This window comes from Dermacentor variabilis, chromosome 3, assembly GCF_050947875.1.
Source record: "Dermacentor variabilis isolate Ectoservices chromosome 3, ASM5094787v1, whole genome shotgun sequence".
NCBI lineage: Eukaryota > Metazoa > Arthropoda > Arachnida > Ixodida > Ixodidae > Dermacentor > Dermacentor variabilis.
The window spans coordinates 173,126,414-173,152,112 of NC_134570.1; the positions used below are offsets into that span (position 1 = coordinate 173,126,414).

The following is a 25,699-nucleotide window of genomic DNA, read 5'->3' on the forward strand; positions in this document are numbered from 1 at the left end:
GCTTATCCATGCCCCTTTGTAAGTATGAGCAAATTGTGATCATCATCCACCAACACTGTGCCTCGTACTTCTTCGCTGTCTCCATGCTTCCTCTCAACTATAGCTTTCGCAGTTTCGGCAGTTCGCAGCGATTTCACTCTTTGCCCTTTTGACACATGTGCTTTAGGGAATTCGGGCTCGTGAAGTCGCTCCGGTGAAATACATCCAAAAATGCAGTTAGCTATCACCGCTCTGTCGGCACTGCTGCTACTGGTCCAACGTGGACTCAACGTTGAGCGTGTATTCAGCCAGCTGAGTGTGGTTAAGTCCAAGTTAAACAACAGAATACCTGCTGGGATGTCAAATGCTACCCTTACGGTGCAGACTGGTCTCTGAAGAAAATACAAATGCTGCTGCAGTTACGTGCTGCCCGAGACCATTATTTGCAGGATCGACACGATGGAAATCTACGGGGTCAGCGATGGCACCGGTGAACCCTGAACCCAGCCACGCCAGCGAACAAAAACACACAGAGGATGCGCGGCCTTACCAAGATGAACACAGAGGACATTTTTCAGTAATCTTATTCACTGCCTGGTAGTTCAACCTGATTTCCGGCAGTGATTGCAGTTAACAGAAGCAACTTTATTTAGTTTCACTTCGCAATACATCCCGCACTTCACAGTTGCACAAGGAAGTGCTTAATAGTAGTATTGATAATCCACCTTTTATCCCATTATGGATGAAAAAAAGAAAGCTTACGTTTCTGCCCAGTGTAACTTTTTTTTAGCATGATGAGCAAAACGAGAACAAGTTAAAAGTGGGAGCCAACATTTCGACAAGTGGACTTGTCTTCTTCAAGGCAACATATGAATTTACACCATGCTTTATGTAGGTGCAATGAAACATAATTTAAACATGATTCTGATTGTTCTCTGCATTTAGCGGCTCTTTTAGCGGATTTTAAGGGCTCGTAACCTGGGTTTTAGAGTTCTCGTGCTATGGACTAGCTGGCTTTGCCATTTATAGTTGGCAACACTTCTCTGCAGCCCCTTATCAAGTCTTCTTTCCCTTGGTAACCACTCTGCTACAAAACCGACTGACTGTTACCTCTTCTACACTCGGTTAATGCGACTGGCATAAAGAGAGAGCACCCCCATGTAGAACCATCACGGGTGTTAGCCTCAGGAAATTGTTTTCCTTGCCCCACCTGCGATCGTAGAATTTCACTGTTGGGCACAGCACAGTCTCCTTCCCAGTAACTGCCTAGGGGTAATGGCATGCCACTGCCGATCAAGTGAGCATGTCTACCCACTTTGACTCATGCTTATAAATAGCGTTCAAAACATGGCGACCATTATGTGATTAAAGCACCTGCAATCATTTCCAGCACTTGCAGTACACGAAAACACGGTCTTCGAAATCAGTTTCTGTTTTGCTCTTGGGCCATCTCTCACAATCCATATCTGTCATAACAACTTGTTGAATTACACCCATGTAGCATGGGTCCTTCCAATCGTGATCAAGCCCGATTTGTATTGAGCTCAATCCACTTTGAGTACAGCTACATGGAAACTTTCGATCATGACTCTGCTCAATACAGAACCAGTGAACCGTGATCACAGGCTGGTATCCGCACTATGATTTTTACAGCATATAGATGACGTCCACAATTTGGCAACTCTGACATGTTTCGGGCTCCTGGAATCGCTTCTCGTGCTTGCAGTATCACAATAACATGGCCTTAGAGATTCGCTTCCGCTACTCCCGAGAGAGCAGTTGCTGGCGGTGCGATTTGGACACACCTATTCGACAAATTTGTTAAGTGCTTTAGACCTGTTTGGCAGCACCTGGTGCCCTAAGGTGGTGCAAACCTGGTGCGCCCAACTCGATATAGAGTGTTGGCCCACGTAGCAGCAGTCATTGTCAATTGCAATGCAAAAAATCCGAACCCTAGGGGGCCCAATCGCAAAAGAAAGTGGCCATGTGACAATAGCATGAATTCCGTATCACCTACAGCGTAGAGCAAACGGGAGCAGGCAGCACGCTCACCTTGATGAAGCTGTCGAGGACCATGTCCAGCAGGTCGGACACCTGTCCAATCTTTCCCCAGATCTTGGCCTGGATGGAAGGGTACATCTCCACCTCCTCGATGGTCAGGGTGATGAGCTTGTCCAAGATAGTGGCCACCCGCTGGCGCTTGCTGTCGTCCGAGTGCTTGCAGAAGCGCGTCAGGTTGGGCAGCCACGGGGTCATGTACTCCAGGCACAAGTGCTTTAGCTCAATGGATGACGCCCGGAAGCCCTGGATGCACTCTTCCAGAAACTCCAGCGTCAGGTGCGATGCATTGGTCGCCAGTTTCTCGCTGATCTGCTTGATGAAGATGGTGTTGTTAGATGGGATGCACAGACCTGCACGTGACGGAGGAGAGGATGACGCTACACCCACCCACAGGTACAGGGCATGGCGACTTTGATTTAGAATCAATCATATAACTGCCATGGAAATCACCCAGTTTGCTTTGCAAAGACGTTACAAGAAATGTCTGTGTACAGGTTTGCGATTGTACACCACACTTCTCCTTACCCCAGATCAGTTACGGTGGAGACTTCGGTTAACGCCCTCATTGACCAGTGTGACACAATTACTCTTTTGGCTCAATTATTTTCCATTCTTTCCGCATGCTGTGCTATCTGGCCAGCACTAGTAATGAAGAAAGTATGATGTGCTGTTCAATGCGGTGGGTGAAACGGGGCTTGAAAGGCGAGAAGAACAGTCACCGTACATACTCGTTTTAGAATGTACCAATCAAAATTTTCAACTGGTCTTCACAACTTACATGCAACTGCCAGATCATTACTGCACACTATCTGGTCTTATGCCCGGAACCTCACAGTGCCACAAAGAATTAGGTGACGCGAGGCACTGACACAACAAAAATATGGTACAGTCGAACCCCGCTACAACGAACGTCGCTTCAACGAAATTTTCGCTTCAACGAAATATTTCCAATTCCCCGTCAGCTCGCTATACAAAGTAATGGAACAAATTTCTCATCACAACGAACCATTTTTGGGGCGCGTTTCCGCTTCAACGAAATTTTTGCTATGCGAAGCTCGATTTAAAAATATATCTTACAATAAAACAAGCATATCGCCGCCCATCTATGTACTTCCATAGGCCCACGCTGCTTTGTTTCGCTAAACATTCGCTGGACCAAACTAATCCACTCACTGAAACGCACATGATCACCGCCATAGCTTGGTGTTGATGACTATCGGGCTGGCTGCCTTGCGACAAGGCGCGGGGGCAAGCTCCCGTTTTCTTCCAATCCAATTCAGAGCCGCAACCAATCCGTTGCCAAAGGACGCAGCAGCCTGGCAACAGCAGCGCGTTTGCCCTAGTTTTTTTCACTCGTGCTTGTGCTGCTAGTGCGCTGTAATGAATGCGAGCATGGCGACTTCATCTAGAAAGCGGAAGTTCCTCTCGCTTGAAGAGAAGGCACGGATTATCAGCGCGGCATCCAGTGGCAGGAAAAAGGGAGATGTTGCAGCGGACTTCGGCATCTCACAGAGCACGCTGTCAACGATCTTGAAGTCGAAAGACGCGATAGCGCAAGCTCTTTCTTCGGGGACATCCGCGAAGCGGAAAAAGCTGACGCAAGCGGCTCATGAGGACCTTGAGAAGGCTCTGTACACGTGGTTCCTCGACGTGCGCGCAAAGAAGATGCCGGTCAGCGGAAACATGTTGCAGCAAAAGGCACTTGGCTATGCCTGTATGCTGGGCATCAATGATTTCAAAGCCAGCTCAGGGTGGCTGACCCGTTTTAAGGCCAGGCATGAAATCGTCGCTAAAGTGCTGTGTGGGGAGTCGGCCTCATCAGACGCCGACGCTGCATCTGCTTGGGCATCAGCTACTGTGCCGGAATTAATGGAGAAATATGCCACATCAGACATATACAATGCCGATGAAACGGGACTTTTCTTCGAGCTCCTCCCCTCCAAGACGCTTCACATGAAGGGCCAGCCATGCAGCGGAGGGAAGCATAGCAAAAAGCGTGTGACTGTGCTCCTGTGCTGCAACATGGACGGGTCTGACAAGCGCTGCCCACTGGTGATAGGCAAAAGTGCGAAGCCGCGGTGCTTCAAAGGTGGCAAGAGCCTGCCCGTCAAATATGTTGCCAATAAGAAGTCTTGGATGACACGGGCCGTTTTCAAAGAGTGGCTAACCGCTTTCGACCGTGACATGACGGCAAAGAAACGTAAGGTTTGTTTGCTCATCGACAATTGCTCAGCGCATAACGTTGAAGACGTTCAGCTTCAAAGCGTGGAAGTAAGATTCTTCCCGCCGAATTGCACGGCTTTAATCCAGCCGCTGGATCAAGGTATCATCAATAGCGTTAAAAGCGCTTATCGACAGCGACTGATTCAGCGGCTGGTGTTAAACATCGACACCGGTCGGGCAATCGAAGTGGATTTGTACATGGCTGTACAGATGGTCTCAGCAGCGTGGACGGCAACCAGTCGCAGTATCATCTACAACTGTTTTGTGCACGCCGGCTTTCACTCCGATGCTCAACTGGCAGCGAACTCCACGTCGGACGAGGAAGGCTGCAGTACAATTGCTCCACCCTCCACAGAGGCCAATGCGGCATGGGCAGCCCTTCAGGACTCCGGAGATGTGCCGGCCGATGTTCACATCGGCGACTACATCGCTGTTGACAGTGAAGTGCTAGCTCACGAGGAGCTGAGTGACGAAGCTATAATTGAGGGCGTTCGCCACAACGACGCATCATCGGATGATGACAGCGACGCGGAGGACTTAGCGCCACCACCTGCAATAAAAGTGATGGATGCTTTTGATGTGATCCGCAGATTTTTCGGTGCTCACGATGACGACGTCGCGATGCAACTGTTCACCGAGTGCGAAAGCCGCGCCACTGCACTCGTGGCAAAAAAAAAGAAGCAGAAGAAGCTGACCGACTTCTTTGGAAATAAATGATGTTTTGGGACTATGTGGTCCAACCTGACAGTGTTTTTGGCCTGTTTTCGCCTCAACGAAATTTCGCTTTAACGAAATTTTTCGCGCGCCCCGTCAGTTTCGTTGTAGCGAGGTTCAACTGTATTTATTCAAACATAAGGGTTTTTTTCCCAGAATCCTTAACCTCAATGTCATCCCTCTGCACCCCCCCCCTTATATGCAAATTTTGCCTTATATTTCTGGCACGGTATAATGGTTAGGATACCTGACTCTCTCTCTTACCTTATACTTCCACTTATACAGCAAGCTTCCTGCAGCCGAATGTTCAGCTGCTTCCAGAGCAAACGAAGCAACCATGTATAAGATTCTGTCCTATCGCGGTCACACTCCCATTTCAAAGGTGAAAGTACCTTTAAGTGCTCCGAGCTGAAGCAGTACGAACCAGTTGAATGTATTCAGAGCACTCGATTTCAACCAGCCAAGTGTAAACCGCACCACAAGAGCACTCTGGAGCGCTCGAAAGCAACCAGTCGACTGTAACGTCGGTAAGGGCTATGAGGCGTCAACGAAGTCCGCAGACACGAGGCTCAGGCTAGTGAGAGAGACAGCCGAGAGTGGCATGAGCGTTGCAGAGACAAGGGGCTACCATGGGTGAGATCGGAGAGCAGTGAGTAAACGAGTGTCATCAAGAGATGTGCACCTTTCTCCCCGACAGATTAGAGTGCCTCAACCAGCACTCGGGCAAGAGAAGGAAACAGTACCAGCAGTCTCCAGCAGCTGCCCTTCGATCTTGAGATCAAATGTGGCTGTAAGCGCGCACAGGAGGTTGTATGCAGCAGTCCGCAGGTTGGGGTCCGAACTGCCCAGGTTGAGCAGGGCCATGTTGAGCAGCGTGCCTGGAACGTCCTTGGGTCGGATCTTGGTGTGCACCGTCACTGAATCCTGTGGAGAACCACAGGGAGAGGTTGCGCACTTAGTAACGATTTCTCTCCCAATCACCAATCAGGCAGAGTAAAGATACAGCAATGAAACTAGCTTAAAGCCACTCTGCACAAAAGCTACCGCCACAAGCTCCAAAACGACAAACGAACACCGGCAATGAACAGGCCCTAAGCCATGGCAGTGCAAGTTCTCAAGACAGTGAGCGACCGGTCTTTAAGGAATTATTTTTCAGTATGTTAGCCTTGCGACATAAAAAAGTCGTAGTTTCGCCCGAAAGGCAAAGTGTTGATTGTGATAGCAAATTAGCAGACAGCTATACAAAGTAAGGGTAGTAGTTTTATTGGCTGTATAAGGTTGTAAACACTTGCATGGTGTCACGCACGCAAAGGCAAACATGAACACATCACACTCAATGGCTGCGGACACTTACTGTCGAAATGCTCGCATGAGAAAGCCCGGCATCAGCAGCGACGAGCAAAGTGACCTTTGTGCTGCCTTTCGCTTCAATGCGAGTTAAGCAGTGACACACTGGACCCGAAGCTATGAGCCCTTGGCACAGTTAGACTCTGTCCCCATCGCAGATCACCTTGAAGTTAGGGCCTGCGCAGCTGCGCCATACGCAGTTGCCACAGGAGAAGAACCCCCCTCCCCCAGTGCCCTGCACGCAATGGAAGATGTCACGCTTGCTTCCTGTTTTCCTCCCTTGCACACAGGAGATTGATCCATCGTCGTCGGCTCAACCTCGCACGCTTTCACCTGCACATACAGCATATCGCATGCGGTGGCGATGCTACTGCCCTTGGATTTTATACAGAACATCAAGGCGATGCCGATGGAAGAAATGAGCCTGGAGTGTCCATGCTATTGCAGTAAAAATACCCACATAATTATCTTGCTGGAGATTAAGAGCAAGTATCTATGGAGGTGACAGCCGGCCTAGTGGAACCACACCATTCTAGGCATGCCAGTGAAAGAGTTCAGCCAGTACTCACAGGCTGTGAGAGCTCCCAGCGCGTACGTATGTGGATGATGGCTTGGACGATGCTGTCACAGTCGTTGTGGATGAAGGAGAGTGGGCCACTCTCGTTGGCAATGGTCAGCGTGAACTGGTTGTCGTCCACCAGGCACACCTGCCAAAGAAACAGTGTCAGTTGGAGTTGCAAGGCAATGCCACAATCGCTGGTGGGCAACAAGAGTGGCAAGTACCCACAGTAGCATCACGAGACACTTCGAGCGGTCTCCTCAAGTATCCAAGCTTTGGGTGCATCAATGGACCCAAATTCACAAAGAAAAGTACAGTTAAACTTCAACACAGTTAAACCTTTATATGATGAAGTTGGTAAAATTGGCAATTTGCTTCGTTATGCCTAAATTTCCTTATACAGTTAAAGCTCTATATAACAAACTTCAACATAACAAAATCCTCAATATAATAAAGTAATTAACTTTTTATAACTTCTCGTCCATAGAACACCATGTATTTAGAACCTCAGTACACTGAAATCTCCCTATAACAAACTTCAGGGGACCACGGCAAATCGTTAGTTATCTTGAAAGATCATTATTGTGAAAGCCCCAAAATTAACGATTCCATGCATTTATCAGTTGTCACTACATGGGTTATGCATGAAAACGTTGCTGTTGGGTCTTGGCCTTTAGCAACGCACAATAAGAGTGGTACGCACAAAAGAGACGCTGACACCAACTCGGAACTACTCTCAAGCTCTCCACCTTGCGGGTTTCCGCAGAACTACTACATCAAACTCTTGCCTTTGCTTCGTGTTGTCGACAAATTCGACTTCGCCTTGCCATCTGCTAGCCGCCTGGTTAGCTCAGATAGTAGAGCGGCTGCCCCGGAAAGGCAGTGGTCCCGGGTTCGAGTCCCGGACCAGGACAAATTTTTCTTCAACTATGAGGCTTTCCTTTTGAGGAACCCGTATGGGTTTCCTTTGTAGCAATTGCTACGAACGGGTGGATGTCTGATTTTCCCTTTATTCATTGCTATCTGACACAAGCACGTTCGCGACCACTGCCTCATCGGTTAGAAACACTTACGTTTCCCAATCTCTAACTCTGCTTTCTTTTCACCGGCAACATAGTGCATTGCTGATGATCAGTGGAACGATCAGCCATCTTCCGCTTCGGCAGGAAGTCAAACGAGGCTGAGAAACCGCGTGGCTGGGAACAGTTTCAACACAACCAACAAAGACGAACGCAAGCAATTAAGCTGTTTGCAGTACTGCACTGAATGAGGAGCCAGTGAGCAACATGCGAGCAATCTGCAAGCAGCGCAGTTGGTGCGGTCCATTCATGTTTCGCAGGGTGGGGCAGCGTAGAGCTATGGACACAGCCCATTCGTATTCGGAGGGGTGGAAGGGCAATTGGGGAGAGGCACGCGGAGATGGCTGCAAAATGAGCGCAGGGGCGGCTGTTGAAGCAGCGGCCTATAGTGCAGCACCTTGAATTTCTTGTTTCCTTTGATCCTTTTCAAGGATTTCACATTCTGCTACCTTTTGGCTCGGACACCCAGCAGCTAGACTTCATAGTTATTACCGATAATGCGGCATCGGTGCATTGTAGCAAGCGGGTTATTTCACCATGAAAAACATACAAAAGTTGATGGTGCAGCAGCTTCTGATTACTATAACTGATATATTGTTACAACCAGTATAGTTATAGGTGGGTTCGACTATGCTCAAATCATAATTCTGTGGCCTCCAGTTATTGCAGCTGCAACTGCACTTTTCAAGTGACCAGCTCACAAGTTGGCCCACAGTCATTTCTACTGTCATTGTGTTGGTCACAAGTTTACAAACCTCCTCGATCTCGGAAGCATAGTAGACGTCGTTCAGGAGAACCGAGTGGCTGAGCACCTTCGTCTTCTCGGCGGAGGTCACCTGGATGGCTGTCGGACCTACCTGCAGGATGCAGAGGGCATGGAACATCCGTCACATGCAGCAGTGGCAGAAAAAACAGCAGCAGTTGAACATGTTCGCGACGTGCTTGCGACAACACACTGAAAAGGCACTGGCGGTTTAGGAAGACCTGCCTCTGCAATGAGCCCTTGACGAATAAATGCCCGTAAGACAAAGCCTGTTAGAGGGGCTCCGCAATTCTTTTTATGCAAGGCATGGAATGTCTCTAGCATTAGAAGGCATCTTGCAAATCTTTTCCAAGAAGAAGATTTTGCAATGCATCTTGCGAGTGTGGTATTGTCGGCAATCAAATGCTGCCTCCTCTACGACATTATGGTGTTTCCCACCTTGTCGTCATTCATATTGCACTTGAAGTCGTGCTGCTGTTTTCGCGCAAAATAATGACCGCCCCGCTCCAGCTATCATTGCTAGCTTTGGTGTTGGGGTGGCCTTAGAGATCAGGTAACTAAGAACACATGGTACCTGCATGAAAGGAGCTGAGAGTACACATTACGTGCGTTCCCATTTTTAATAGCAGCTCTTAAGAGAAAAAAACAGACGAGGCACACAAACGTGAGCACTTTCATCCAAGTTTGAAAGTTGGCCGAGTTGCTATGGTTGCATGGTGGGACTTGATGCAGAAAATGCAGGACAAGAGAGAAAGCATTTTGTCTCCTTCTCTTGTCCCATATTTTATGCGGAAAGTGACGTCACACACGGGTGTCTGTCAGGCATAGGCCAACAGAATAAGTAGATATTCACTCATGCTCACTCGTTCTCGTGGGCTTTGTACTCACTTGCACTCGTGTTCACTCGCACTTGTCAACACTCACAAGGCGCCTACGACTCGTGTCCCGTCACGCAAGTTCTTACTCATGTGTGTATTCACTGTCACCGACTCGTTTGTAGTCGTGCTGACCTGTGCTCACTCCCATTCATACTCACCTCCACTTGCCGCCTTTGTCACTCACTAAAGCTTGATCCTTGGTTCAGGCATCAAGGGATGGGAATGGCCTTTCCCGCTGCTGTTGTATTTCTTGTGAACCCTGTTCATTTCATTTATGTGCCCACTCCTCAGGTAAAACCCCTGATGATAGATCTGATGGAGGTAACCTGTCAGATTCTTCTCGTGGCAATCTGAGGCGGTCTGATGGGAAGTTACCACAGGTGGTGTTACTATGGTATCACTACCTGTCGGAAGATCTGGTGGGTGTCTGATATGAATTGTGATAGAGTGGGCATGGCCTCAGTGACGGGAGAATGACGCGCACTCTCTATTGATAGTGTGCCTCCCAATCATTGAGGCTATAGAGCGAGCCACTGGAAGCCAAACCTGGCCAAGCCAGCAGAAAATCCAACATGGCAGCCTCCAAGATCAAGTAACATGGCTCACAACAAGCGATTTAATTAGGAAAATTGAACTTTGGGGCCTAAATTTGTCCAAAAAATCGATCGCAGTACTGCATTAGCTTTACGGAAACCCTGACAATGCATTTACGAAGTCTGGAATATCCATAAAGTCCAAATTTTTGGAGCCCGAAAAATGCGTCAGTGACAATATAAAAACATTGTGGCGACAGTTGCATAAGTCAACCTTCAGTGATTTTACACTATGAAGAATTTGCTCTTTCGAACCTGAGTTTAATTTGCTATTTTCTGGACTGATAATTTTTTTTTTTGTCACAGATATATTTTGCAAGTTTTGACGCTGGTTACTGGGTCTGCCAATACTGCCATATGTCTGCGATACCGTGTTCGATAACCCTTTCAACTATGTTGATATATACTTTCTTCGACCAATAAAATTGTCTGGGTAGTCAGCGCTCGTGTTTGTATGTATTTGCACTAACCACTCAATTAGACCAACTCGCCACAATCGTTATTTTAACTACCGTACTTACTCGCATAATGATCGCACTTTTTTGTTAAAAAATTGACGCAAACTCAGGGCTGCGATCATTACGTGGGCTAGATTTACTGCGAAAGAAAATAAAAATTTGTTTTTCATCCTGTGTTTGCTGCGGGATGACAACAGGTCAACAAGCAGGCAGCTGTCGTTGAACAGTGCAGGACACCAAAACAAAAATGGCGACCGGCAGAGCAAGCCGAACGCGCTGAACGCGATTTTTCTTCTTCTCGCGAGTACATTGCGCACATTGAAATAGTTTCTTCCGGGTCAGTAATGAATAACATCGTAAATATCGGCAAGCTTGCGACAATAACGTAGCCATGTCCACTTTGAGGGGACAGCAACAGAGGTGGGAGTGCATAGCTGCCAGTGATATAGAAACACATGGCAGGCATGCTGCAGAAATGTGGCATTTGTCTTCACTACTATCCTAATACTGCACATTTCCACAAAGGGTGGGCAAATATCTTAGCTGTGTTACAAGCGTTGGTGTATGAATAGGGTACAGTGCTAACATATCAGTGTAAACGTGGCCATTATCGTTGTCCCTCGTGATTTGTTGCGTGCCCACGAGTGCAGACGAGCAGAATCGAAAGGCGCCTTTTTTGTTGTTCTTAACCAAAACCATTATGAAGCCTACAAATAGTAAAGCCAAGGTAAGTTTGACAGTAGGTTTTTTTTTTTTTTTCATGGAAGTGCGGAAAGTGATGAAAGGAATGAAATGGAGTATCTCTTTAAGAATTTTTGGTGCATGCAGACTGCTTGGTATGTCTTCAAGAGTCGTTCGCACGGCATCCAACAGATGGTAAGCGCGATCATCATTAGCTAGACTTGGCACACGGCATATAGCTGCAACAAGTTCGGGGTGCGATAATTATGCGAGTAAATACGGTACATGTGGTAACACTGCCTGTGGGAAGGTCAGGTTAGAATCTGATAAGAGTGATGGAAGGTGTGATGGAAGTCACTTTTCAGAAGTTATGATGGGAATGTGATCCACTCTGACGGGTTGTGTCACAGGTGGTGCTATTACCCAAACTGTCACCGATCCTGTCAGAACATGCTCCCTGCAGGGAGGGTGGGGGGCGGGGAGGGGCGCGCTCTCCCAATACGGTTTAAAGAGCACGCGTCTGCGAGCACCGACCTTAATGGCAACCTTTGTGTCCTTGTGGGAGAGCTTGAGGGCGTTGTTGAACACCTTGAGGTCCTCGTCCAAGGCGAGGGTGGCACCTGGCAGGCGCTGCTGGTCGGGTTCAATGTACTCGTGCAGCCGCTGCGGGGTGTCCATGAACACCAGCTTGCGGTTGCCCTTGAGTGGTGCCAGGATGCGGTCATGGTACTTGGTGTACTCCCGCACCCACGAGTTGCAGTTGTACACGTAAGCGGCCTGAACTTTCTCGTACGCCACCTCCGGCAACACCACAAACCATTTCTGCAGGAACTCCGTCTGTGGAATGGGGGAGCAGTCAAGAGGCTATAGGTGGTCAAAAAACCAAACTGGCCAAGCAAGCAGCCTCGACCATGGACTGTTGCACATTTACCAACTCTCTGTTTCCATTAGTTGCAAGAATGCTGGGTTGCAGCAGCAATCGTGCACAGAAACAAGTTGTCCCGACACTCAGCAGCAAAGTGAACCAACAATGAGCAAAAGAGTACAGGAGAGTGGCATCCACCACTACAGTCACAAGAAACAGCAAAACTCTGCTTTCCCATTGCAGTGCCAAAAGGAGGTAAGGAACGCCCATTCTTAAAAGGGGCCTGAAACACTTTTTTGAGCATAATAAGGAAACGCTGGCGATCTGTAGATGTGTGAACGTGTGAGCCAAATATAACTGCACTGCATGTAGCAGGGAATTTACAATCTCGCATCAAGAAGGGTAGAAAAAATTGCTCGCTCTTTCTTTCGCAATGGCGTCATGCAGCTACGCTGCAAGCAGCCTAGCCCACCAACCGTTACTGGCTGATTTTATGATCGAGAGAACGTTCTCAGTAATCCTTTCATTGCTAATTTTAAGTTAAATGAATAAAAAATACTTGTCTGTGGTCTCATGACGACCAAGAAAAGTACTTCATCTTTGCACTGGCGGTCTACACATGCCGGCTGCGCATAGCTGCCTCTGCTGAGCATGGCCTCTGAGATTGCACTGGCGTGCTGCACAGTGTAGATACCGCAGGCCGCCACGAAGTGCCGTTACGAGCCCTATTTTCGGCGAGATGATCGGACAACCACGTGTGCCGATTGGTCTCTGTAAATGACATAGCTCTAGGTGCCCGAGCGCTGCAACTGCCTGAGCCACAAGCAGCGTCGTTAAGAAAAAAAAAATAGAAACCTTTTGGCCGGGGTCTTGCCCTTTTCCCATACTTCTTGTGTAGCTTCCAACGCACTAACGGAGACCGAGAAATCCCCACGTCGGTGTGATGCCTACCTCAAACTCCTCTTGTACCTGAATTCGTGGCATAAGATTTGTAAGGCGACATCTTTTAACAGTGAGGCCATTCTATTGCTAGTTAGACAAGTGTTTCAGGGCCCTTTTAACTGACAGAGCTGGAGCTCTGCAAAAGTAACATGCTTATAGAGGACAGGCAAAACAAGGTCTGCACAATGCACTTCTCTATGTCTCATCCTAATTTTACCGCAGTTCATAACATATTATGCAGCTCGCCTTTCTTCGGGTGTGCGACACTAACTGCTAACCTTAGAGAAATGAGTCACATTTGTCTCATTCACGTTCGGCTCGTGCTTTATCAATGATCTGAAAGCCTTGCAAAACTTATTTCTTCAACTTTCAAGCATGGGACAGCTCACCCTGAATCGGTTGTCAGCACAGGTGTGCGTGAAGTCAACAATGAGCTCGAACGGTTTGTGGCAGAAGGGTTTCAGAGTGAGGATAACATGGTAGATGAGCAGGTCGCCATTGGTCTCCCCAATTCTGAAACACATGGTGTGACAAGTATTGTTTACTTTGGCAGGTTTACAATTGTTTAGGTAGGAGGCAGGCACAATTATGCACTTCCTAAGGGCACAGGATATCTTAGAAAGGAATTACACCAGTTTTCTGCACGTATTTCACACAATCAGCAAGCAGCCCGTTGGAAAATGAAGCATACAAAAAGAAGAACTAAGCAATCTCAAAACTTTTCGCACCTTTCTGCACTGATAATCACGTTATATTGTGGTGTAATGGGCTACGACATCCAGTGCAATGGAGGACACAGGACTAACTTGAACCACTTGGTGGGCAGCTTTAGATTGGGGTACACAAGAGGCTTGCCGTCAGCATTCAGCAAGCCACTTGGGCCCCTGCAAAACCCAAGCAGACATTTAGTTATTGAGTACACGAACCACCATGCATTGCATTCCTTCATTCCACTTCTAATGGAATAATGCCAACGCAGACAGGGATCACACATGCAAACTCAAGCTCAGCAACAGAGCACTCAGTATTACAGTTCACATTTCTGAAGAGGAAGAGTACATGCATGCTTCTTAGCTTAGAGACTTTGCTAACTTGTTCTGTAAAATCATCTCATAAACCCACTGAGGAAAGAGGGCCCCCCACCAGGCCAGGCCATTCTGAGCTGACAAGCACAATGCATAAAATACGCGCCAACAATTGTGTCGGTGAAGTATTGATTGTGTCTGCACAGTAAATTTCAAATCAACAATGTGCAGCCCTCTCACGGGCGCCGCGCTCCCAGCCAGAGAGTCAACGTCTTTCACACTGGTGTGCCTACCTAATTTGCAGTGCTGTGATGTCACTCAAAGTGACACACGACTTTAAGAATTATGCAATGCAACAGCAGTTATTAATTCAATCTGTGGCTTCAATAGATGAATGAAAGTTTAGAGAAATAACAAAACCTACAAATCAAATGTCTGCGTGTCTTTGTTTTACTTCGTACCGTTCAAAGAGATACGTAGTACTTCCATTTCGTCTGCTTGTTCGCACAATGGACACTCGTGCGCACAGAAAATAAAACTGTCATTTTCTACCTTGTCCCAGTGCACGATCATGCTCTGTGATCGGCTCCCGTCTGTTTCAGTGTTCATGTGAAACTCGCTTATCAAATTGCTAGTGTGGTGCCAGCGGTACAAAAACGTGGCGAGGATCCATGAGCCGGGCCAGTCTCTCCAAACGTGTGCGCACCGAGGGATCCATTTCGCAGAAGCAGCTACACAACAATGCAGGTGCTCTTGTGCACAGTTCGTTTGATCATGCACGGAGCGAAACGAAACAAACGCAACAGCTTGCAAGCTCACACACGAGACTGTCACTGAAAGTGTGCCGTGCAGCAATGATGCAACGAAAAAGAAAAAGAAGGCAGAGACCGTGACATGCACATGTACGTGAGGAGATCCTCCGGCTCCAGTATGGGAGAACGCAGGAAAGTAACCTTGCATGTGGAGGCTAGACAAGGGCGAGTGGAGAGAGTGTGTGTTCGCAGAGAAGCTTGCCTCCCGAAATCGCGGGTTCGCGACAATTCAAACGTTTCTCTCTCTGCTAATAACAAACCATTACGAAAAATTCTTGCAGTAGAATGCTCCCTAGAAAGCACGTAACAATTTCCAGCATACAGTCAAAACCCATGATAACAAAGTCCCGCGACAACTAAATATTTTTGTATCCCCAGTGAATGCCTATACGATTCAATGCATTTCGTACGTCTCAACAATGAAATGTCGTTGTACATCAACTGCCCATCAACGAAATTTGCTGGAATGTAACCTCGCATAATACTCACTCGCATAAGGCTAGCAAGCGAATGCAGTCGAACCTGGCTACATCGAACTCGCAAAAAAACGCATATCAGTTCGGTACAGAACATAATTCGATATAAGCGTGCTAAAGAATTGGATGTCATAAAAGCACATACCATTTATAAAATCACTTTATTGATGAAAATAGCTTAGTTCCGCATGAAATAGTCCTGCATTTTCTTCTGCTTCGGCAATTTCACTGCCTGTGATGCACGGACTTCCCCACATTGTTTAAGGAGTCGGAGCAGCTGAGGCCGCAACCTTCCGCATTCGCGCAGAAGCCCCAAGCTAGTGCAAGCGCACCAATCACCTCGGAGGACGTAGGCAAAGGATCGTTGTTCCTTTCCCCATTGTGCCCATTTTCTCTTGTAATTGGTACGATGTCGGCACTCTTCATGTTCGGGCTTTCCCATGGTCGCGACACCATCATCTGCACTCACAAACTCATCGAGCGTTCATTCGTCGACAGCTTCCAGAAATTATGACAGCTCGCTCCACAACTTCGGCAACACCAGCAACAGCTTCGTCGCACTCATCAGAATTGGCAGTCATCATTGGGTACGCGGAAGCCGGCACATATGAAGCAATTTCGGATGACCCACTTGAAAACAGCCGTGTGTACACGTCGTGCACCATGGGCACCGAGTCGCGAGTTTGTCTGCTTTAGCCCTAATCTCCCCCTTAATTCTTCAAGATCGTGCTGAGAGTGCCCCTCGGAACCTTGCACACTGCGGGACATCCAACTTCTCACCGCATTCGACCCGATTTATGATTTCGAGCTTCACGGCGACACTGCAGGAGACGGCCTACAAGGCGCAAACACAATGAACCCGAAAAGCAGCGAGACACCTTGCACTTGCGCCATCTTGCATGACGAGGGCACAAGAGCCTCCGATTGGCTGTCTGAGCAAGCGCTGCGGGCGGGCCAGGATCATTTTTTGCAGGGGGGTGCCGACGACTCGCTCGACGCAGCGCAGTCACGGTAGGGAGAGCGGTTTGATGGAGCCGCGGCAGCGGGTTTCCCCACCGCCACAAGGGAAAGCCAACTTCTAAGGGCACTTTTCCACTACTTCACATTCGATATATCGGGAGTCACTGCTATTTTTGTTCGATGTAAGCGTAACTTTTGCTACAGTAAAACCTCATCAAACCGTACCTGCGTAAACAGTAGTTTCTCTTTAAAAGTAGTAAAGTCAAATCCCCGACTCAGCGGCCATTGAACATAATGTGTTTTGTATCCGCAAAAAACCGTACCAGCTTATTCCGTACATATCGGTGAGCACATAGTGTTTCTACTTTTCGTTGCGCAAACATGGCGGTGCGTCATCTCCATCAGGTGGCCCGGCAGAACAACCAGCCTCAGAGATCGGAACAATGGCCTCCGAGTGCCCTGTGCGTTTGCGCATGAAGCCACATCAACATCATCAGAGAGCTTTGTGGCGTCGCACAAGCGAGGACTCGCGTCATGCCGAAGCTCAGATAAAAAAGACACTGGATGCTCAGCATAGAAGAAAAATTAGACATTGTTCGTGCTATCGAACGTGAAACAAAGAAGTCGACCCTGGCACGCTACAGGGATCTGCTGTTGACTATGGTGTGTGGCATTTGGAATGCGAAGAAGTTGCGCGGCAACGCTGCTGCGACCACGAAGAGATGTCGGCTGCGAGGTTCTACTTTTCGCCATCGTTGCCTCTGTTGTTGCCGAAGTGTCGGCTAGCAACAGTGAACAGTGATGAGGACGACAAGGAAAGCAACAGCACGGGCGATTCAGGCCTGACAGTGGCAGAAGCTGCGCGTTACGTCAGCCTCATGAATGCAATCGTCGCGACGAGAACAGCACCCCGCAATGAAAAAGGCGCTCCGCGACTTCTGCAGCGCTATTGCACACGTGCACGGAGAATGCGTAACGCCAACGAGGAATCTGCCATGAGAGTATTTGCTGAGAAGAAGGGGCTGACTGAAAAGCTGCCTCAAAGCTTCAGTAAGTTTGAGGCCACTGTCGCTGCTAGGCCGCCGCGGCATCAAACGAAGCACAAAGTGAATAAATACTGCATGTTTATTTCCCGTTTCATCGCACCTTCTCTGAGTTCCGTTTTTGACAGATAAGTGGTCGATCTCATGCTATTTTGGTTAAACAGTCCTACCGTTTAGCACGTACTTTTTCCGAGCTCCGGCCAACTACGGTTTAACAAGGTGTCACTGTATATGTACTCATTGTAACTATACCGTGTTCCAAAATTGTTCAACATAAAGAATAATTCAATGTAAACGGATTCGATATAGTCAGGTTCAACTGAAGCCCAAATGAACAAGTGAAAGAGAGGAAGAGCAAGTGAGAGAGAGAGAGTGAACAGACGTTCTCCTTGCCGAGTCTAACAACCGACCATTGACCATCACGGACCTCCAACCACCCAAGAAAATGGCCAAAAGAGCTAAAGAAAGCTATTTGCTTTATAATCACCAAAACACAAGTCTTGTGTCATGCACTTTATCTTTGACCAACAGTGACAAGCAGAGGACACCGCAGAGGATGGCATACTAATGCAGACTTCACTGTCCCTGCTCTCTCCTTTCACACTTTGATAACCAACCGACCAATCCAGCCTTTTTTTTTTATTATTGTCCAAATTATGTGCGTACTCATGAAAAGCCAGAGGACCAAACAAAGGTGCTGTAAGCAAAGGCAAGAAGACACAACAAGGTGGCAAACTCACTTGTATCTGCGGGCAATGTAATAGAAGACCGGATTTCCAGCCCGTGACGTGCCCGCCTGGTAGAAGATGTTGAGCGACTTGATGGACTTGAACTCGTCCTTCTCATGCATGTTGTGCTTGGACATGATCTCCTCGAACTTGGTGCTCGTCATGTCCATACTGCTCCACCTGCGATGGAGGTTTGCGGCACTCCATTACCTTTGCACCCTTGTCTTTACTAGATTAATTAGTAGATTGATCTTTTTTGAAAGCTTTCTTTTCTACTTCACTTCTCCTGCACAAGGTAAAGCGCTGCAAAGGTTTGTGAACAATCAACCAACACAATGCATTAGCGTGTAGCCTGTCTGCATAGCACACCCATCACGTCATTATGCTTTCAACGTTTTGTCATGTTCCTATGTGAACAACTAGCCCACAGGGAAGCGCTATACTACTATTTTGCTTCATACATTGCCTGCAACGTTATCGAGGCTAGCAAGACTTCTTGCAGTAGCTGCGTTCACACCAAGAAATAGTCTGATGTTTGTCATCAGCAATTACAATATGAAACTGCTTATTTAGGCTTAGTAATAAGTGTGAAAAAAAACCATTTAATCCTCAGAAATTAATAAATTGTGTTATATGGCTCTTAAAGGGGACCTGAACCAGCCCTTGGGCTTCGTGAAAAAACACAGTCTGTGGATAGCACACGCTGCCGTGAACATCTCAGCCAAGCTTTGCTGTCGTCCACGGCGCATGGAGCTTGCAAGTGAAGCACAAAGTCCCCTTTCTCTCAAACGCTCTCTTTTCAACAGAAGCATGCTCCTCATTCTCTTCTGGACGCTTCAGTTTGTAATAAAGCAGATTCCCATACGCGGATGCTATTGACCAATAGCTGACGTCAAATCAAGAGGGGCGTTTGGGTCAGTTACTGTTACAGTTACTGATCATATCACTGTTACTGCATATATTTATTTATGTAGTTTAATAAACAGGCTGAAGCAAGCGCGAATGTGCTTGCAAACTTCTATATTAATAATATGTCCGACTATCGTCTGCTCACATACACTCGGCTGCAGCCACTGGCGTAGGAATTAAACTTTAGCCACCCTGCTTATCAGTGTCCTAGCCAGGGGGTCTCGCTAATTTTGACTTGTTTTAAACACTCAACAAACCTCGCACTGCACAAATCTCAAGATTATACCACATGCACGCTTGACAGTGCGTGCTCAGTCCTGGCCGCTCCTGCTTAGATGCCTTGGCAAACTTATTGACATCCCTTCAAAATGCGCCATTTAGATGCGGCTGCAATCTGTCGGCCAGGCTGGTGAAGGACAAAACCGCTCCGCACCTCTAGCACGGCCATACTGGAGAATATGAGCCCGAGCACGCACTCAAGCCCTGTCGCGCACAAACCAAACGCTGTACTCACACACTACGGTTGTATGTAGCTCCAATCTGCTACGTAACATAAATGCCGCAGCTGCCGCGGGGTGTTACGATGAGTCCACTGGCTGAGCCTGCTGCAGCTCGCCGAGGACAACCGCGTTTCACACGTCTTAGGCGTCAGTGGTGTCTATGTGAACATCCAAAAACAGATTTGAACTGCGCGCCACAGTGACATTTAGAAGGTGGAGCATCGTGGGCATGCCCCACTCCACCGTAGCTTTCACAGTGCAAGACATTGAAGAAGGAACGGTAGCACAGCGAAGAGGGTGTTTCACTGCCAATAACTCTGCTTCTGCTCAACGCATTAAAGTACTTTATGGGGCAAAGCATTTCTTAAGTGGCCATCTTAACTTCAAGTGCATTTTTGCTCTTCGATAAATGTGGTTCAGGGCCCCTTTAATACACTATTAGTTTAGATCATTTTGTTTTCCCTTGTTTTCCTTTTCGGATTTTTCATTTCCGGCCTGTTGCTGCAGCATCGCACACTGGCTTGTGCAAACATGTGCGACTACGAAACTTGGCTACAAAATGCTCGAAACTATACATTTTCATTACCAAACTTCTTGCATGCCTCCTGCAGTGTTGCACACCAAGTATTAAACATAGTATATAGTTGGTTTGTTTAAGAATGTAACATTACTTCTTTTATGTTGGGTGAATCTTCTCTTCAACTTTTATTGTTTTCCATAATTTTTACTACTACCTGCACAAGTGACACAGGATTGTTAACAATAATTTTGATACAGCAGGTTTGTCTTGGCGATAAAGTGGGACAAAGCCACCCACCAAGTAAACATAGACAATTACATTTCCAATTAATGACACACACATCGGTTCAGATAGAGAACCTTCAACTCAGCAGTAAATTAGCTTACTGAATTTAACTTTTTGTTATGGTGTGGATGTATGCATCTCTAGCATCTTGCACAACAGACAGGCTGCAGAGCATGATATCGTGATGGTACAGTCACACTGCCATCTTATTCTGCATCAGCAAAATCCTCCTGCAAACACCACTGGCGTCAAGTTCTTTTTTTTAGAAAGCAAGCAGTGGCCCAATTTTCAAAAGATACCTTGCGAAGTCTGGTGCTCACAGCTATGAACAGTGAAGAACAGAAATGTAGAAGTATTTGAATGCTCCTTTGGTCTGTGCTATGCCTGTTTGCTTAAAACATGCAGATCGCATCTCTACTACAGGTCTATACTGACCTATACTGTATTTCAGGGACAGAAATTCGTACTCAAATATTCCCTCCCAGAAGCCAAATCTTGCCTTGCCCTAGGGTGCTGTAACCACTTCCATGGATCCAGCTTCCAATTCTCAGAGACTGAAGCCAGCTACATAAACATGCAGCATAATTGATTAGGTTAATCGGTACTGAGCCCTATTATGTGTAAAGCACGGACGTTTAACGGAGAGGCAAGAACAAGAAGACACTCGTCGTCGCATCTTCGTGTTCCCGTCCTTCAGTCAAAGATATGCGCTGTACACACAAAGTAAACATGCAACCAGGGCATTCCAGCAGACTGTGCCTCAGAGAAACCTGCAAGAGCAAGAGTGAAGCTAAAAGCAAACGCACTGCGAGTCCATGGGCTTGTGCTCGGGCGGCCCCAGGTAGGCCAGCAGGGTGGCCATCTTGTCGAAGGGGCGCCTCCCGACCGCCTTGTGGTCCCGCGAGCTCGACAGGTAGTCCCCGATCTTCTCCTGGTGGTTCCACAACAGCCGGTGCAGGGCGTGCACATTGGCGTCGCTCACAAACGACATGCTGTGGCTGCCGGGCTCCACCGACTCGCAGTCCGACGTGATCTGCATCACCCATCTGCAGCAGCGGCATGTGCCCTGGTAAGCACTGCCCCACAGATTCCTTGAGCGCATGAAACGGGCAGTGGAGCTGGTCGGCAAGCATTAGTGGCGGCACAACAGCACAGAGAAAAACAAAACGCCGACACAGTCGAACCTTGTCAGAGCAAAATCACATCCGACACGAAAATACCTTCACTGTATCCGATATTCGTTATAAGCATATATTTGTTACACACCGATATCGACAACAAAGATTTTAGATTTACTTTGTTCTGTCTCATAGTTGTCTAATATAGTGAGGTTTGAGTGTTCTTGAATCCACCCGATGTGTTCTTTGTCTGTGTTCCTTGTGTGTTGGAAATTTTCTTGTTGTTTGCATTGTTGTTTCGTTATTAGAGTGGTGTTCAAGCCTACATAGCTTTATGCACCAGTGAACAAACTTTGCTGAACGTCCAGAACTTTGTCTCAATGTGGATGACGGTTTGATGTTGACGTCCGACGCGCTACAGCAAATGTCTAGACCTAAGAGACGCCCCGGACGGCGTCCTGGGTGTCCGAGAATGTTGACAGCCGAAGGTGTTCCTGACCTGCGACCGGCTTCAAAGTTGGCACGCAGGAAGTCGTTGAAGGGCAGCATGTGCTGCTCCTTGCTAAACTCCACGTGGTTGGCAATGTTTTGCAGGATCTTGGACATGAGCATCAGGCCCCTCTTGACGCGCGACGATGGCTGCCGGTCCACTATGCCCATCTCGTACGGGGACACTGTGCAGAACAGGAGCACACAGGAACCTTGCATCTCAGGTATACTCTGGCTGCCAGGAATAAAAGCTATATTTTCAGATCTGCGAGGCTTTGCAGAAGCCAAGACCTGCACGCTTCTCTTTGTTCTGCAACACCTCTAAAACCCTTTCACTAGAACACTTGACAGCTGTGGCTTATGCAAATGATCCGAGGACCACCACAAAACACAGAAACACAGGTTCCTTCCACCACCAATTCAATGAGGTGATGTATGCTCAAAACGAACCTCAAGACATGTTCAGGGTTCAGGATTTCAACCTCCCTTGCTAAAACAGCAATGAATTTCCAGCACTGCGTGATTACTTGTAAACAAAAAGGCACCAGCTATGTCATTACTAAAATGAAGCCTAGGCGCTAAACATCTGTATTATCAGGCCAGAATAAAACATGAACACACTAGAAAGTGAACTGCCCACTTAGGTGCACCAGTGTGTGTGACATTGGTGCAATTCCTTCAGAGGTGCTTCTCTTTGGGGCTAGGGTGCATTCGGTGCGCACTTATATCACAATCACATCCCCCAATTTCAATTACCATATTACTGAAGTACTAAAGCGCCAAACAGACGACACAAGAAGAGACACGGACGAGCGCTTACTAACAACTGATGCTTTATTGACGGAAACACACAATATATATATGCAAATTTGGTGGCGCAACTCACACGTTGTTGAAAATCACATGTTAACAGGCAAAAGGCGATAAAACGATTGTAAAGATTAAGCTCGGGACAATGACATGTGGTGTATAGGGCCAAATGATCACAAATGATAATGGTTACGCGATACACAAAACCCCGCCATAAGGGAGTACCCCATTAAAAACTAAAAGATTAAGATTTTTCACCGAGCGCAGGCGGCGCAGCAACATGCTCAGTTCTAACTAAGGGCTTCTAAAAAGGACATTTCATTTTTATACAGAATTTTTTATGGTTCGCTGACGCATTCAAGGCACTTCCTTTTACTTCAGTACTTCAGTAACATGCACCAACTTGCCCAACATAAAGTTCTGCTTCAATTATCATATTTCTTCGAATCTAAGCCGGCCTCAATTCTAGGCTGACCTCCCACCTTCCCCCTTGGAATTCGCAAGGTCAGAAAATAGAAATCTTCCGTGAATATATGCTACATGGAAAAAGAAAGCGTTAGACTGTGAAATGAACATACAACATTGTTGAAATTCTGCATTTTCACAATGCATGCATTATAAGATCAGCCTCAATTTCATCCCACACCATGACCCAGTTCACTACTTGACTAAATGAAGTAGACATGCCAAAGGCCCGTCGAACTTGTTCCAAGTGATGCCTTGAACTTATGTGACCTCCTTTGCCTGTATGATCTCTGTGATTACCAACGTTGCCACTTCTCCTTGCCTCCTTAGAATTATGCTTTTCGACCTCGCTGCATCGACTTTTCTGCTGTCGGCAGTGTCTGGTGGTTGCGGCCAAACCACATTCTGGCAGACTTCCAATTTTCATGCATTTTTCTTTTGTTATAGAAAGTATCAACCTACATTTGAGTAAATGCTGTGGTGAAGTGTAAGAGGTGCTCTACTTTGTTCATCCCTGTCTGCAGTTCATTCTAACCAGATATGAAAAACCACAGGTGACCACATGTGACCACAGATGACCACATTATCATGACGTCCCCTTTGCTTCGCTAAATCACCCTTGTGTGTATGATGGCTTGTTATAAGGCAAAGTGCCTCGAGCAGCCAGTCGCGTGCAAATTTTCTGTGTACATATACACCGGTTTCTTTCACGCTCAAAAAAACATTTACATGTAGCACGTATTGAGCAACAGAAAGCTGTGTCGGGAGTCTTTCATGTTGCTCTACAATTTTCCTATTGACACTTTTCATCTAATTATAGTATTTGATAATCCAATTAATTAAGACTAATTATGTAATTAGGTAGAATGCAAAAACTAATCTGAGTATCTCCAACCGACGGCAAACACTACCTTGGTTCTGTCTAGCTACGTGGTATTTGCGTAGCATTTTAAAATCTTGCTGCATGATGGTTGGGACACCCTGTATACAGTATATAGGAGGCTTTGGTTGGAATCGATGCCATTTTTGCTGTGCTTGTGACTGGTTTTAATGGTACCCGAGGTCTGGTGTGACGGTTACGGTGCTGCGTAACCCTGAAGCCCTGCGCAGCGCTGCGGCCTTTCGTGCTTGGACTACGCTAATTGGCAACGTTATAGCAACGCAGAGCCTTTGGTATGACGGCTGCTTTGAGAGATTAGTAATCTTGATGGGGTAGGAGCTGCGAATATCTCCTAACAGGAATAACAGTACAAAAGTCACAGCTGGAAGTAACATGGCGCTTTCTGAGTCACCCAGCTTAAATACAACTGCAGGACTACAATTAGGAAGGACTTCAACTTCTGACGATTGAAACGTGCCACACCATATTTGATGCTGATTCAATAAAAACTGCTTCATTATTCCGCCTAGCAGCCCAACAGCACACAGAAAGCAGATATATCACCTTACCAATAAAAGAAAAGCACCTTAGTTCTGTCATTAACAACAGCAATATTGGTTATGCTGTATGTGCGCATTTTGGCTGAAAAATGTAATATTAAATTGCTTGGTGCCTGAATTCTCAGCTGCTGTTATCTGTTGGCCCCAGAAAGTATGTGATGGAGCCACCACACCATTTGAATAATGAAAAAAGTCAAGAAAGCCAGTTGGCTATCTTATCGCAATGTTCTTCTAAAGCAATCTGAATTTCGAAAGAACAGTGCTGCGCCTCAAGTCAAAACTTCCTTCTCAATTAGGTCATGCCAAGGGTAAAAACAAAAACTGTAAGCTTTACGAAAGGTTAACTTAGCAGTCATTTTGAGGACCAAGCGTCGGGGGTTCGTCTTTTCTTTGATCGTCCCTTGTCTGTTGCCAACTGGTCCACAAGACTAATCCATATCAACTTGCCCAGGTTACGTAATTTTTGCTGGCTTAGCAGTCAAGGTTGAGTCAATGTTTTTCCTCCTTCAGCCATCACCATAAACCAGAGACAGGGCAAAGACAGGAGCGCTCACCAATAGCCGGGTTGATGAAACGCAGGAAGATGACGGTGCCCACCGCGCTGATGTTGTGCGGGAAGTTGGGGAAGCGCTTGTTGAGCACCTGGTACAGGCAGTGGCACATGCTGCGCAGCTGGGGCGGAAACCTGCACCAGTGCACACCCAGCACCTCAGCCACGCATTCTGGTGCTACCCGCTGCGGACGCTCAGTGCAGCTACGAGACTGTCCTGGACCCGGTTACCAGCCATGCTGGCCACGTTACAACAGGATTAAAATTCAAGAATGCATGCCAACTTTGATTTGGTTGCATGTCAAAGAGCCCTACAAGTTCGTGATTCATCCAGAGTCCCTCCGCCCCCCCCCCCCCTACATCACTGTCTCACAGCTCTTTACTGTATAGTTGGCCAAGTTGGTTCACGCCGCTTTACAGAAACGGC

The 25,699-nt window shown here is 47.2% G+C and overlaps 1 protein-coding gene across 6 annotated transcripts in view; it reads right to left on the minus strand.

The window, feature by feature from the left end:
• The window catches only part of Nf1 (neurofibromin 1), a 206,231-nt gene that overhangs the window by 88,796 nt on the left and 91,736 nt on the right, over positions 1–25,699 (minus strand). For 3 of the 6 annotated variants that reach the window (XM_075686683.1, XM_075686682.1, XM_075686680.1), the window contains 10 exons: positions 25,277–25,407; positions 22,018–22,192; positions 21,207–21,446; positions 18,199–18,366; positions 13,532–13,655; positions 11,870–12,172; positions 8,718–8,819; positions 6,894–7,031; positions 5,721–5,901; positions 2,032–2,390 (listed from right to left, as the gene is read on the minus strand). In XM_075686683.1, the coding sequence (XP_075542798.1) occupies positions 2,032–2,390; positions 5,721–5,901; positions 6,894–7,031; positions 8,718–8,819; positions 11,870–12,172; positions 13,532–13,655; positions 18,199–18,366; positions 21,207–21,446; positions 22,018–22,192; positions 25,277–25,407 (1,921 nt within the window). Of the gene's footprint in view, positions 1–2,031; positions 2,391–5,720; positions 5,902–6,893; positions 7,032–8,717; positions 8,820–11,869; positions 12,173–13,531; positions 13,656–18,198; positions 18,367–21,206; positions 21,477–22,017; positions 22,193–25,276; positions 25,408–25,699 lie in introns of all 6 variants that reach the window. The other 3 variants (XM_075686679.1, XM_075686681.1, XM_075686678.1) reach the window with 1 other exon arrangement.